Source organism: Lissotriton helveticus, chromosome 9 (assembly GCF_964261635.1).
Source record: "Lissotriton helveticus chromosome 9, aLisHel1.1, whole genome shotgun sequence".
Taxonomy (NCBI): Eukaryota; Metazoa; Chordata; class Amphibia; order Caudata; family Salamandridae; genus Lissotriton; species Lissotriton helveticus.
In genome coordinates this window covers 937,824,777-937,839,107 of record NC_136070.1, presented here as the reverse complement: position 1 = coordinate 937,839,107, position 14,331 = coordinate 937,824,777, and the positions used below count along the sequence as shown (strand labels likewise).

Here is a 14,331-nt window from a genome sequence, read left to right as displayed (position 1 = left end):
CAAACATCATGAAAAGATATAAGGTCCTTGTTCATCCATGTGTAGCTGATGCTAAAAGACCCTTTCCTACATAATGTGAACAAAATGATTTTTCTCAGCCAGCACACATGCATCTCCATGAATCTCACAACTAAAATCCTACCAAAACTGAACACAGACTTACAACAATATCCACAGGAACAAATGCGCTCCAGCACAACTGCAGAACAAAAATTGGTTTCACAATCTGCATAAACCTGGTAACACAAAACTATTGTACATCTGATAAATTAACACTTGTTTCATACCTGGAGCACTCCACCCTCCTACCCCCAAGTCACATAGAATGTGCGACGACAGAGCTTCGCTTTTGACCAATGTATATAATGTACCATTGTGAAACTTAAGTGTGCTATTGTTAATTAATAGTGTTTTGCAGAGGAAGAATATGTTTATTGTTTACAAAACAATGATGAGAATTATGCATTTTGGGTTTAATAGACTAAGTCACAGCAAAATACCGGTAGACAATATTAACATATGCCTGTCAGTATGTCTTTAGAATAGCAATTACAACAACCAAGAATAATAGGGAACTTGATAAGAATGAACAACAAGTAGCTCATAATGAATACAGAGTTTCCCTGACAGGTACTGGAACATCAAACTGCTCTACACCACGAAAGTCATGCAAGAGATGTGGTAACTAGATTGAATCTTGCCTACATAATTGGCAGCACTATCAAAAGATATTCATTTTACCAAAATCCCAGTTTCATGCATAAGTGCAGCCAGAAAAATGGCACTGAGGTGGAGGGGCATGGCTTGCCGAGCAGCGTAATGGCCGCTTGTTGAGAGGACTCCGCCAGCCGCAACAACATCCTGCCTTTAAGGGCGGTTGAAGTCGCCTGTATACTGCAAGCTGAAAGAGGCGAGAGGTGGAGGCTACCAAAGGTGGTAAATATATACATGCCTAGAAGCCCCCTGAGCCGTAAAATTCACAGGTTTAAGTGGAAAAGCGGCGGGCCCGGACGCGAGGCCTGCGGTAGCTGCTGATTTGCATGAGGCGTTCTACGCGGCGTAGATCTCTGCCCGCGGCTGATACAGCGAAGTGGGTCTGCCTGGTGCGGCGGAGCTGCCTGCGCACTGCTAAAACATGACATTTGGCTGCGGGCGGCGTCAAACTTTGGGCACATATCGTGCAAGGTAGTCCGGCATGAAGATGATGAAGTGGGCACGGATAATGAAACTAGCACTAGAGAATGCGTTCAGGGGGGTAGTCAGGACTTCCGCGCCCTGCTACTTGATATGAAAGCCAGCCTAAAGACTTTTGATCATAAATTGGACATGCTGAATAAGAGGCTGGACCAGGTTAAGAGGCAAGTGGACTCCCATGAGGAGCGCCTGGATGCACAAGATAACCGCGCTTCCGAGCATCACGAATTTCAGGTACAAAACAAAGGAATAATTGCTTAATATGGGCAGAGTGCTTAACATTATCAAGGCCAAAAATTCAGATTTAGATGCCTGCTCTCGCCGAAATAACCTACGTATCACGGGTATACCAGAAACAACAGCGATTGTGAAGATGGAAACATACGTGGAAGACCTGAAGCACAAACTATTCGATCCTGACCTATCAGCACTCTTTATAGTTCAGAGAGCCCACCGCACACTGGGGCCCAAACCCCCGGTGGGATCCACGCGGAGCCCAATTTTAGCATGTATACTGAAGTATCCTGACCGCGATGCCATCCTCAGGCTGGCCAGAGTGAGAGGAAACATCAACCATAAGGCCAACAACATTTCCATCTACCCTGACTTTACCCCAGCAGTCCAGGCAGCCAGACGTGAATTTGTGCCAGTTAAAAGGTTGCTTTGTGATACACAAATACCATATGCTCTACTATACCCGGCCAAATTAAAGATTATTCATGAGGTGTCTGTCCACCACGTCACAGACACCAAATCTGCGTATCGGAAAGTCCATAAATGCAGCAAAATCACCATCCATAGACACTCTTGTAGCTGGTCTCAGCGATAATGACAGATTGTTATGGGTCGTACTGCCAGGTATTCTTTATCTTAACTGTGTTGCAGAGGCCAGCGTCATAATCGATCTTAAAGTAATATTGTTGTTGTTTCCGACCTCCTTCTCTTTAACAATCTATTAGAAGGACGTTCTCACCTGTTAAATGCGGCCACCGTGCAGGGATAAATCATGTTTAAACCATGTCCCTAGGGAGATCTCCAAGTACTAGTAGCCTGGCACAAGTACGGGACTCGATCTACAGCTTGTATTTTGGGGTTGGGTACAATTCTCAACCTAATTGGGGGAATGGAATGGCTGGGGGGAGGAAATGAGAAGTTAATAAGGTTAGACAGGACAGCTCTGCTGCAGGTCATTTAAATGGTAGAAACAGCAGACTGCGACATAGCCAAAGCCATCAACATCTAGCCAGGTCAAAATCACACCAGGGTGTAGCAGGCTCACACAATGGCAGATACCCAGAGAAAGTCTCAAACCAAGCCACTGCTCTAATATTGGTAAAATTAACAACAATTTGAGATGACAGAATACAAGTTCCTCACATGGAACATCAGGGGGGTAAATAACTTTCAGAAAGCTCAACTTTTTTCAATCATATTAGGGTAGGCACAACATTGATATTTGTTTCATGCAAGAAATGCATCAGCACAACACTTCACACACCAAGTTACACAACAGATGCTGGGGTGCCATTAATTTCTCTATTTATTCTAATAATGCCAGAGGGGTATTCATACTGATCAGGCGTGGTGTGAATTGGAAGAAGACTAGGTCACAGGTCGACCTGGTAGGAAGATACGTGATCTTAGGAGGGAAACTTGGCAAAGGTGTATGTCACGCTGGCAGCGATATATGGTCCAAATGTGGACAAGCCTGGGTTCTTCCAAGACGTCTGGGCAAAAATACAAACAGTAGGCTATGACACCACAATGCGGGGGGAGACTTCAACACAGTAGTAGACAAAACCTTAGATAGGAAGGGAGGATCCAGCAAACTGCATCAAAGATCCAGTGCAGCTATAAATGACATCATCATTGAGGCTGGGTTGACTGATATATGAAGGAAGTGGTATCCTACATTTTATGAAGGAACTTGCATCACAGCTCAATATAACTCATGGTCTCGACTAGACTTCTGGCTGATCTCCCCAGACGCAGCTGCTTTGACCACAACCATACAACATCTACCTAGGACACTTTCGGACCATGCCCCAGTCCAGCCAACACCGACTATTCCAGACGGCCCGTCAAAATCTGCCTGTTGGAAGCTACCACCACACGCCTTTACAGACACCCTATTTAGAGAGATCAGCGGCGACATAACAGACTATTTCTCCATTAACGCTGGCTCTCTACAGACACAGGCTACGCTACGGGAAGCTTTTAAAGCCGTGATCAGGGGGAAATGCATTTTGAGGCAGGCAGGGGTACTAAGATCCATCAGACAAACACTTAGCAAGCTAGAGACAAACATTAGAGAACTGGGGAGCCCTAGCTCTTGCATCTATAGGAGGAGGCACAGAAGTTGGGGATTATTCCGACCACAATGAGAGAAACTATGATATTGTCCCTGCTAAAACCTGGGAAATCTCCCAAAGACAGAGATTCATATCGTCCCCTCTCATTGTTAAATATGGACACAAAATTTAGGCTAAACTGCTAGCCAACCGGTTACAACCGGTGTTGCCCTTGATCGCCAGGCCAGACCAATCCGGCTTTATTCCGGTCAGGTCTACATGACATAACCTACGTACATTCTTCACAATACTTCATTATTAAAACCCTCAACTCTCAGCATTAGCGGCCCTCCTGGATGTCACGAAGGCCTTCTATTCACTCGAATGGAAATATTTATTCACAATACTTACCAGACTGGGATTAAGCACAACTTTCATATGTCAGTTAAAATTACTTTATGCCTCACCTACTGCAAGACTTAGGTTAAACGGTCTGATTTTGCCACCATTGTCCATTACCCGGGGCACGAGCCAGGGCTGTCCCCCAACTCCACTGCTTTTTACAATCGCCATGGAACTGCTAGCGGCTGTGCTTCAACAGCACCATGCTACAAGAGGTCTAGGATTTACCGTTTGCGGCATATTTGTCTCGCTGTATGCGGATGACATCACCCTTTAGATCAACAAGCCTGCGGCAAACCTCAATCCAGTAATACGCGAGATCCTAAAATGTGGGTGGCAGTCTGGCATTCGGATCAATTGGTCTGTATCAGTTCTTTTTCCACTAGCTTCTAGCACCTTGCTCTATCCATTAGATTATCCTCTCCAATGGACTACCGGTCCAGTCCGCTACCGAGGGATTTGGATTTGCTAAACTACACAGGAACTCTGGAACGAAAACTACGGCAGGGCAGTGACTTGGCTAGAAAACAAAAACAAGATCTGGACCGGTCTCCCGCTCTCTCTGGCTGGGCGCATAGCTATTGCTAACATGATTGTCCTCCCAAGTTTCTAAATTAATTCATAAATCTCCCCCTTCCGCTCACGATGGCCTTCTTTAAAACTATGGGACCCATTACGATGGCAAGCGGACCATTGTCTACCCTCCACTGTAACGGTAAACGGGACCGACCGCAAGAGGTGCGGTGGTCCCGCTCTGCCAATTAGGATGCGCCCGCCACCCTGGTGGTCGCATCCTGCATATTATGCATTGTGGCGGGTGATGCGATCAGCAGCACCCACCACAATGCACAAAATGCATGTTGTGCATTGGCATGCACAACGTGACAGGCAACGTGCAGTGCCTGCCACCTTGTGTATGCCAATGAAGGGGGGTACCATAGGTACCACCCCCCCCCCAAAAGTGCAACCCCACAACATCCTGGGGGCCCGCAATGGGCCCCCCATATATCAAAGACCGCATGCCTTTCCATTGCAGCATCGCCATGGAAAGGACTATTTCCGAATGCATCATAATTAGGGCTCCCGGTTTTATGGTATTTTTTATTTTTTTGCCATTTCAGTCTGTATTTATCCATATTTATTTTTGGGGCATTTTTTCTGTATTTATCCACATCTATTTTTGCCACAAGCAAAAGATGACACTACAGCTAGTATTTTTCCACATTTATTTAAATGACCAATGCCAGTGTCCACCTGAACTCATCTAGAGCAGGTAGCAAGAGCACTTTCAGTGAACATGACCTAAAGCCCTCAGTGTGACCGAAGCTTGTCTAGAGTAGACAACAGAGAGCACATTCAGTGTCCAATACACGCCACTGCCACGGTGCACTTGAGCTCATAGGAACAATGATGTTACCTAAGCTCTTCGGGTGAAGGCAGCAGCCAGTACATTTATTGACCAATGTCCACCACCTCCAGTGTCCATCTGAGGATATCTAGAACTTTTTCAGTGACCAAGGCACAACAATGTTAGTGCTTTCCTAAGCTTTTCTACAGCAGGAAACAGGGAGCACATTCAGTGACCAATACCAGTGTCCATCTGAACTCACTTAGAGCAGGAAGTAAGAGCACTTTCAGTGAACAAGACCTAAAACCCTCAGTGTCTACTGAAGCTTGTCTAGAGTAGACCATAGAGAGCACATTCAGTATCCAATGCCCACCTGAGCTTATATAGAGCAATCTCACTGACCAAGTAACAATGCTGTCAATGATTACACAAGCTCTTCGGGAGCAGGCGACAGCAAGTACATTCACTGGCCAAAGGCCACCACTACCAGTGTCTACCTCAGCTCATCTGGAGCACTTTCAGTGACCACGGCAGAATGCGGTCAGTGACTGCCTAAACTCGCCTACAGCAGGCTGCAGAGAGTACTTTCAGTGAGTACAACCCTAGCAGAAAGGTGTGCTTCCCATCCCTTTCCAGACAGCAAAAGACACATTCAGTGATTACAACTCCTCAACAGACAGATGTGCTTCCCACCAGCCGGAGACAGCAGAGAACACATACAGTGAGTACAACTCCTTAGCAGCCATAGATGCTACTCACTCACCCGCATGCAGCAGAGAGCGCATTCAGCGAGTGCACGTAACCAGCAGAGGGGTGTGCTTCCCACCAACCCAGGCAGCAGAAGGCACATTCAGTGACTACAACTCCCCAACAAACAGATGTGCTTCCCACCATCCGGAGACAGCAGAGAACACATACAGGGAGTACAACTCCCAAGCAGTCAAAGATGCTACACACTCACACGCATGCAGCAGTGAGCGCACTCGGCCGAAGTCCGGTGCGGAGGGGGGCCCCTGGAGCTTGGAGGCCCCTCCACCCCACGGGGGCTGTGAGGGCCTGTGTTACACCCTGATTTTTTTGTAGGAATCAATAAATAGCACGTTGGGAAATGGTCCATTTGTAACGTGCTCTGACACCTTCGGGTAAAGTTCACACTGTATAAAATTCCATTACATAAATAAATAGCAGCCGGGAACCCGGGAAGGGCATGCAGCAGGCATCTTCTGAAGCCGTGTGGGTGCACAAGTGCAGGATTATCCTTCAATCACAGAGATTAGTTGGAGAATGGGGGGGTACGGCGGATTTCATTGGTGTGTGGCAGCCCGGGCAGAGACAGCTTCCCGGGCACACACACAGCCGCACCAGAGTATTTCACAGGTCTTTAAAAGACCATTTGCTTGTTAAACAACCTTCCCAAAGTCAAAAGAAAACCACAAGACCCCCCGCCCACATGAAGGAGGACAGAGGATTCGATTTCGGACTCTGGTGCTGCCAGTTCGAACCCGAGGGGAGAGGAGCTAAAGGCTGCAGCGGGACAGACTTTGTCAAAAGAAGCTTTCTCGGGGACTTTTATCTCTCTTCTATTTGTAGGGACACTGTGAAGCCGTCATTTATCTGTCCCCTGAGGGCACATAAACAGGGGAAATACACAATCCTTTCTGGTTGCACGCGGCATAATTTGCTAGTATTTTGCTGTTTTTACATATAAATACAGACAAAGGAAATATAGATTTCCATCTGTTTTTATATGTAAAAATCTGTTTAAAAGGAAAACCGGGAGCCCTAATCATAATATGGATGGCGTTGCCTGCAAGGCACCACCACCATATTATCTGCCTTTTCCGCCTGTCCGGCAATCCGACCGGCGGAAAAGCGGCAGACGGTCTTTCTGTCCGCTGCAGTGCCCCTCGCCATACTAATGTGGAGGGGGGTGTCACAGCGACATTTGGCGGTTGGATCACCACAGCCGGCCCAGCGGTGGCGATTCGCCCGTGATCGTAATAGGCCGATATGTGTTCATTGACGATATCCCATAGTGTGGGGAGGAAAACAAGCCAGGGTATCATAGGAACTCTTGACTCTCCCTGTGGCTCAGGGCAGATTGGGTGCACTAGATATCCCGCTCTATGCATATTGTGCACAAGCCCAATTACTACATCACTGGATCATCCCACACACTTTAAGAAACACATGGCGGTTGAGACAGACAGAACAGCTCCAATTCAAGTTCAGGTTGCGCTGTTTCAGCCATACAAACATCTTCGGGATGAAAGCGAACCGGTTGAGAAGCTAAGGTGGAGTTGGGAAGGGCTGCGCAAAAGAGCAGGTTTGGAGGTTCTATATGCCCCTTCGATCTTGCTGGCGCAGAACCCCATATGCCGCCACTGGAGGTTACATGAAATGTAAAGTTGGCCGCCACGTTGGGGATGAATACATTTGCAGACCTCTATCCAGAGGGCACATTCAGACCACCCCTGACGCAGAACAAGACACGGCATTCACATTCTCCGGGTTGTTCTTGTACTACCGAATAAGGGCTAACACTCCTGGAAACCTTCGGAAATTACATGCCATGCTTTTGTTACTTGCTAAACACAGAGTAGCCATTCACTGGAGGAAAACGTATGCCCACTCAGTACAGGAATGGCTATGTGAGGTTGCATATAGTCAAACTCAGCTCTCATTTTAAGAACTCATGCCCACAGCATCTAGACCCAAAGACATTTGGAGCCCTATGTTGGAATGGGTACAAATGCACAAATCAGATGATACAGATACAGTCTCACTTGCAAAGATCAATACAAGCCACCCAATTGTATAAACAAATTATTGGCATGTTATGCTGTGACAAATGTATTTTGAATTGTGGGAAGCTACAAGCTTGAGAGGTTTGCAAGGCGGAGCCTGCTATTATAGTTATAAAATGCATATCACTGTTTCTTTTTAATGATAACAAAACTTTAGGACAGTCATATGGTAACTGTTAAGTTTATGAAAGCAAAGATGCTATGAACACTAGGCATATATGTGCTATCTTGTGAGTACCATATTTTGTGAAAATGCAAATAAATATAAAAAAAAGTATTTATTTTTCCTTTTTCTAAAGGACACTGAATCAATTTGAGAGTCTACTTATTGAAGCACTCCCCATTTGCGTTGTAACATCATATTTGGCATTGGGACAATCAGTTTAAAAAAAAATTGCACTCACAGACAATACAGCTCTCTTGAAGGTCTGCTTTCGATTCACTTTTGGACGTGCAATATCTCTGTATGTTTGTGAAGTAATGGGCCTACGTATTGATGTATTCGCTCCCAATTATTATTTTAGGAAAAAAGTGGGAAAGGGGTCGCCACTAGCAGGATGAACCTTCTTTCACAGGGAGCCATGGGAAGGGCACATAGGTCCTCATTACAAATATCCACTTAATTCCTATCAAAATTATATGATCTGCAGGAATAACATTGTTCTGTATACCTTCCACCCAGGATTTCCAAGGCAAAGTGACTGATTGCCAAGCACATCAAACCCCCAGTAACTAATTTCCCTGCCAATTCGTCACTGCTCAGTGGATCATCAGGGTCCAACTCATATTGAGGCGGTTGACCATCACCCCTGAATTAGCAGGACCTGTGGTGTTGTTAACTCCAGTGGTAGGGAAAACATCAGTCCATTTCCAGAGCATGGTATTTCACAGCGAATCTTGCCAACAGTGTATGCTAGTGAGTCTATTATTGCGGAAGGAGGAAGAGGGTCACCTGAATATAACATATGGCAAATTTGAATTACACCGACAGCTGGTAAGGACTGTTGGGGAATACTAAAGAGGTGATCCCACTGCCCAATTAGAGTTGTGTCCACTTCACACTTTAGGCTTCTTGTATGTGGAGCTCTGAAATAGGTACATTGTTTCAGGAGCTGTGACTCAACTCTTCTAGAGTGAATCTGTAACAACAGGCTTCTAGGAGAGCTTACCCACCAAGCACAGGCACATGGATACTTCCTTGCAAGACATCCTTCCTTCCTTCACCAAGGATGTGCCTCCCCCTACCAGGAGGGTGTAAGTGTGCCTATTGTGACCAACACTCGAAGGTTGTGGCAGGGTACTTCATCGGACCGGTCTAATTTCCAGATTTGTAGCCCCAGTGAGTTCTCAAACTGACAAGTATATAGTGTTTCCCTTCAATGTCTCCGTTAGACCTTATTAAATCCCCACCCCATTTCCCAGAATCTGTCAAGATTGGAACTCCTTCAAAACCCACTGACCGATCTATCTTTAAAGTTGGCTCTCTGAAACAAAAAAAACAACAAAAAAAACAGGGAAGATTCAACCAAATAGCTATCCCAAATCTTGACCACAGTGGTTTCATAGTGAAAAACATGTGCATGAAAATATTGGACAGTGACTTTCACAGTTTCAAGTGTATCAGTTGAAAATGTGGTTTCTGGAAAAGAAATTGGAACACTCGTTTGTCATGTGTTTCCACCCTGCTTTAATCGAGTAAGATCTTTGAATGGATTGCAACTTATACTGCTAATGGTTGAAAGTGGAGCAGTCGACATGTAATTCTGGGAGGCTGAACATGGCTTGTTAGTGTATACTTGTGAACTAGCTTAGAAGCCCTTGTCGAGGCAATTCATTGTTGTTATAATTGCTGTTGAAGTTCAACCATTTTAATAAAAGTACTGTTATTGTTAATTCTTGGGCTAGTTAATTAATCACTTAAAACATAAAACAGAGAAACCATCAAGCAAGACTGGGTAGCTGAAAAGTGTTTTGCAGGAGCATGAGAATCATTGCTACGGAGTCTTGAGACACTTTCATTCATAGCAAACACTGAACAAAACTAATGCCAGAGATGAGAGCGCAAGATACAGCTTTCAGAAAAAGAAAGCCAAGCCACAGAATAAAAGTCCCCTAAAGACAGCTAGCAAAATACCTAGGGGCCCATTATGATGGCGGGCGGATTGCCCCTGCCAGGCTGGCGGTGGCCACCGCCAGCCTGGCGGGCGCAATCCGCCCGCCATCATCTCTAGTTTCCCCCCCGCCATATTAGGGGGGACTTCACTCTGGGGGCCCCCTGCGGGCCCCCAGAGTGAAGGACAGTAGGGGGGTGCACACGGGGGGGTACCTGTGGTACCCCCCTGCATTTGCATTTGCATAATCAAAGCGGCAGGCACCGCGCAGTGCCTGCGCTTTGATTATGCAAATGCATCACAAGCATTAATAGCATTGCGGCGGGTGCTGGTGTGAATACCGCCCGCCGCAATGTTATTAAAGCATGATGCGCCCGCCACTGTGGCGGGCGCATCCTAATGCCCACATCGGGACCCCCGCCCTTTAGGCGGGCGGTACCGTTTACCGCAATAATGGGCCCCCATAGTGCATTAAGAAACCATAGAAAAGCCTACAGGAAAGCATCAAAGCTAGAGGAAACAAAAACATAAGACGGCACATCTCATGGACTTCTGAATAAAAACAGATATTTTTGTTATTTCCGTAAATGGAGATCTAAAATAGAACTAATCGCATTGGGCAGCCAAAGCTCTTACAACAAACACAACTTGAGACTTGTGAAATACTGCGTGGTCAGTCCACAAACTTCGAAGATCTTTTCCCCATTCAGCATACCTGGTGAGCAAAGAACATGTTATTGACAATCTCATCATCCATCACAGATGTCTCGTCCACAAGTGTGGATACTTTCCGGCGGGAACGTCGTTCCTCGATCCATTTGAACAGGAAGATGAAACCATACACTGGACTGCGTAAAAAAAAAAGAAAAAAAAAAAAGTAAGTGCTAACCAGGAGGACAAAATCCTGTGAAAATAAACTAAAAGGCTAAAGTACATCTGTGAATATTTCTGGGTAAATGGCTAACAGAAAACATTTTATATTACTTTCGGTATTTCATATAGAGTAGACCTTGCTGTAAAACATTAGGCCAGTACTTGACAGAAACAAAACTTTAATTGCAGCAGAGGCATCTCAAACACAGGTCGTGTATATAGAAAAGCATACTGTGTGGGACTGTACAGCCCAGAATGCAGAAACCAGAATAAAATGGTGAGGAGGGAGGGAACGTTCAAATAGCATAGACTATCAACTGATATTTACCTACGTACAATTTAAGGCGCCAGGAGATCACAATTATAAATACATAACTTGATTTATTTGTCATGTGTTGTAATGTAGACTACAAACCATTGTCTCCTGGCTCTAAGGTTAGCAACTTAGTTGCCAGACCCTATCTTTAAGTTGTGAATTCAAGTATGGCCCCAATGCGGGTGATGCTGTTGAAGCAGAGGACATTACTAGGCACAGAGGCTCAAATGTACTTTACACTAATGAAAGGTTTTGCTCTAAACATCCTCAAAGCCTAGGTTTATAATAGCTTAACCCTTCAAACATAATCCTGCAAGGAGGACAGTTATTCCTTGAACTGCCGACTTGAACAGTCGGCAGGGGTTATATGAACTGGAATACTAAAACAATTCTCAACAAAAGATTAAGAATCCTAATGCTTCCAAACAGCTAAACGCAAGATATAAAATGTAGCACAGAATTGCATTTTGAAAATAAGGGGTGCATGCCAGTATATCACTAACAAAAATATTATGCAACATAAATATTATGGCCTAAATATTGCTCAGGAAAATATCACTCTGCTGGGAGAAGATGTTTTGCATTATTATCACCAATGGACTATATTTTTGTAAACAATATGTTTTTTCGACAATATTTACCCAACAATATTCTTGCACCATACCACTATCAGAGATGTAATGAAGAGGTACAATTTACGCAAATTATTAGACTTAATAAAAGACACAGAATATGGTCTGAAACTGAACCCAATTTGCAGTGATTCTGTGTCCAAATAAGACTATTTTAAAATCAGCATACCATCCCATAATAGTCAACAGGAATACATTTGAATCCTCGTCTCTCAGTAAATGGCCTGGGAGTGAAAAAGGTTAGCTTACCCCTGACATTTGCTCTGAAGATCATAAATCTCTTCCACTTGTACCCCTTTCACCCCTGAAGAAAAAAAATCCAGTCTTAATACAATGAGCAACGGTAGAGTAGGAAGCATTGCAGCAGCCTACACAGGAGTCAAGACCATTGCTCAAGTGTCTATGGGTAGTGAGCCAAAGGAGAAACATTTTTAGAGCATCAAGACACACATATAGCATCACAGTGGTAAACATTAAACATGTTACAGGATGTATATAATTGACCCTACAAAATAAAGAGGCAGTTTTGTAAACCTGGTCTTCATAATAGCTGAAATGTAGATCAGACTAGATAAAAATATAATTACAAAGACCCTAAAAGGTCCATTGATTATCAACAGAAAAGGTTCCATAAACATCACTGCAGTACACAAGACTAAGTGAGTGGATACATTCTGATTTCATTACATTTTCGAATTGTTTGAAGACAGATCAACCGAATTCCAAAGACAAACTCTACACCAGCAAAGAGTCCAATCACCACAGTCATCTTCACAGAAAGATTATCTCAACTCGTCAACCAACTTTACAGGACATATGTTTGTCATCAAAGGGCTTGCCAAGTGAACACGTATCGGGGTCCAAATGGCACGGAGCAGGAAGGTAAGAAGTTGTCATGAGCGCCACCAGGCAATCCTAGTGGAGGTTTTACAGACCCTCGGTTTACTGCATCTAGAGCTACTTTAGATGATTGAAATCATTATTTTTTATCCAAGAAGGATTAATTTACCTCAGTCATAGAACCCCATTAGGATATCTATCCATGGGTATTTGAATTTGTCTAATCAATAGTGAACACAAAAGTGGTCCTCTGATTTGTAGTACCATACCTACGCCTCCTGATTCTATGAATATATTATATATTGTCCTTTACGACATCTTTTGGTTTTAACGATTTGTATTCCGACCAACTTTGGGAGACACTATTTTATATTTAATTTACAAATAGTGAGACTGAGGCAAAAGATATCGCTACAGTCACATATAGTGAATTTGGTCAGGCTTATGTGGTGCCCAAGATCTAGAAGGACAACCTCCTAATATTCCTCACAGGAGTACTACTCCATAATACTATTGCTTAAAATTGATCAGCACACACAATTTTCCATTTATAAACATATAATGTATACTGATTGAATCATGGAAAGCACAGAATTCATTCACGGGTATTTCTTTTTCAAATGAATTACTTTATTCATTTACTTTCTCAATGTAGTCAACGCGCTTCGTCTCTTTAAGAGAGACTTCTTCAGGGCTACAAAATACAGATGACACACAATTAAAATCAATTACCAAAAACAGTAAGTTACAAAGAAAACCACAGTTTCACACATACTACCTTTATGTATGTTACTTCTTGCTTAATCAATTTTATAATCATTTTTCAAACCTTGATCAAGCTCTTTCTGAATAAATCATCCATTATATACCTCCACCTGTTAATTCTTTTTTATGCAACAACATCCGATCATAGTGCCCAAGGCTCATTTTTTCATTCTTTTTCTGATTGTCCTGGATCAGATTTGAACAAGCGGTACTGGATTCTCAGGGGGATTCTACATGATTTAGACATTAGATTCAAACAAACGGTATTTGATTCTCGGGGGGATTCAACATGATTTAGACACTTAATTTAATCAATATAAAAAGGATATACCCTGGAAAACATATATAATTCATAGTTATACTATGGCTTGCATTCTTGATTTATTTTTTAGAACATTTCATTATCACACATTTATTTTTAATTTTTTTATACATCACAACAAATCACGTTTTTTCACAGTGTTTTAAAATAACAACTGACATACTTTCACGGTTTATAGACATCCCACAATTTAAGTACCACAGTGTGTTGCAAATGCCTAAGGACCATAGACGCCTTGTTTGTTTATTTGTTTCCCAAAAACTGTGTCCAATTAGGAAGTGCTATCAATCCAAGACATACATGTTTATTTGCCATACACCGAATAATTGTTGTCGCTCAGTTAATAAGGTCTAAAAAATTATTATAGGACTGTTAATTAAACTGTTCTGGTATCATCTAAAATAACATCTGTGATTCTTCAAATCAAATA

At 43.5% G+C, this 14,331-nt stretch overlaps 1 protein-coding gene across 1 annotated transcript in view; it reads right to left on the bottom strand.

Moving 5' to 3' along the window:
• BAP1 (BRCA1 associated deubiquitinase 1) overlaps positions 1-14,331 on the bottom strand; it is a 178,729-nt gene that overhangs the window by 145,237 nt on the left and 19,161 nt on the right. Inside the window, exons 3-4 of the mRNA XM_078661169.1 lie at positions 12,224-12,278; positions 10,869-11,001 (exon numbers count right to left, since the gene is read on the bottom strand). Coding sequence (XP_078517295.1) covers positions 10,869-11,001; positions 12,224-12,278 — 188 coding nt within the window. The remainder of the gene's footprint in view (positions 1-10,868; positions 11,002-12,223; positions 12,279-14,331) is intronic.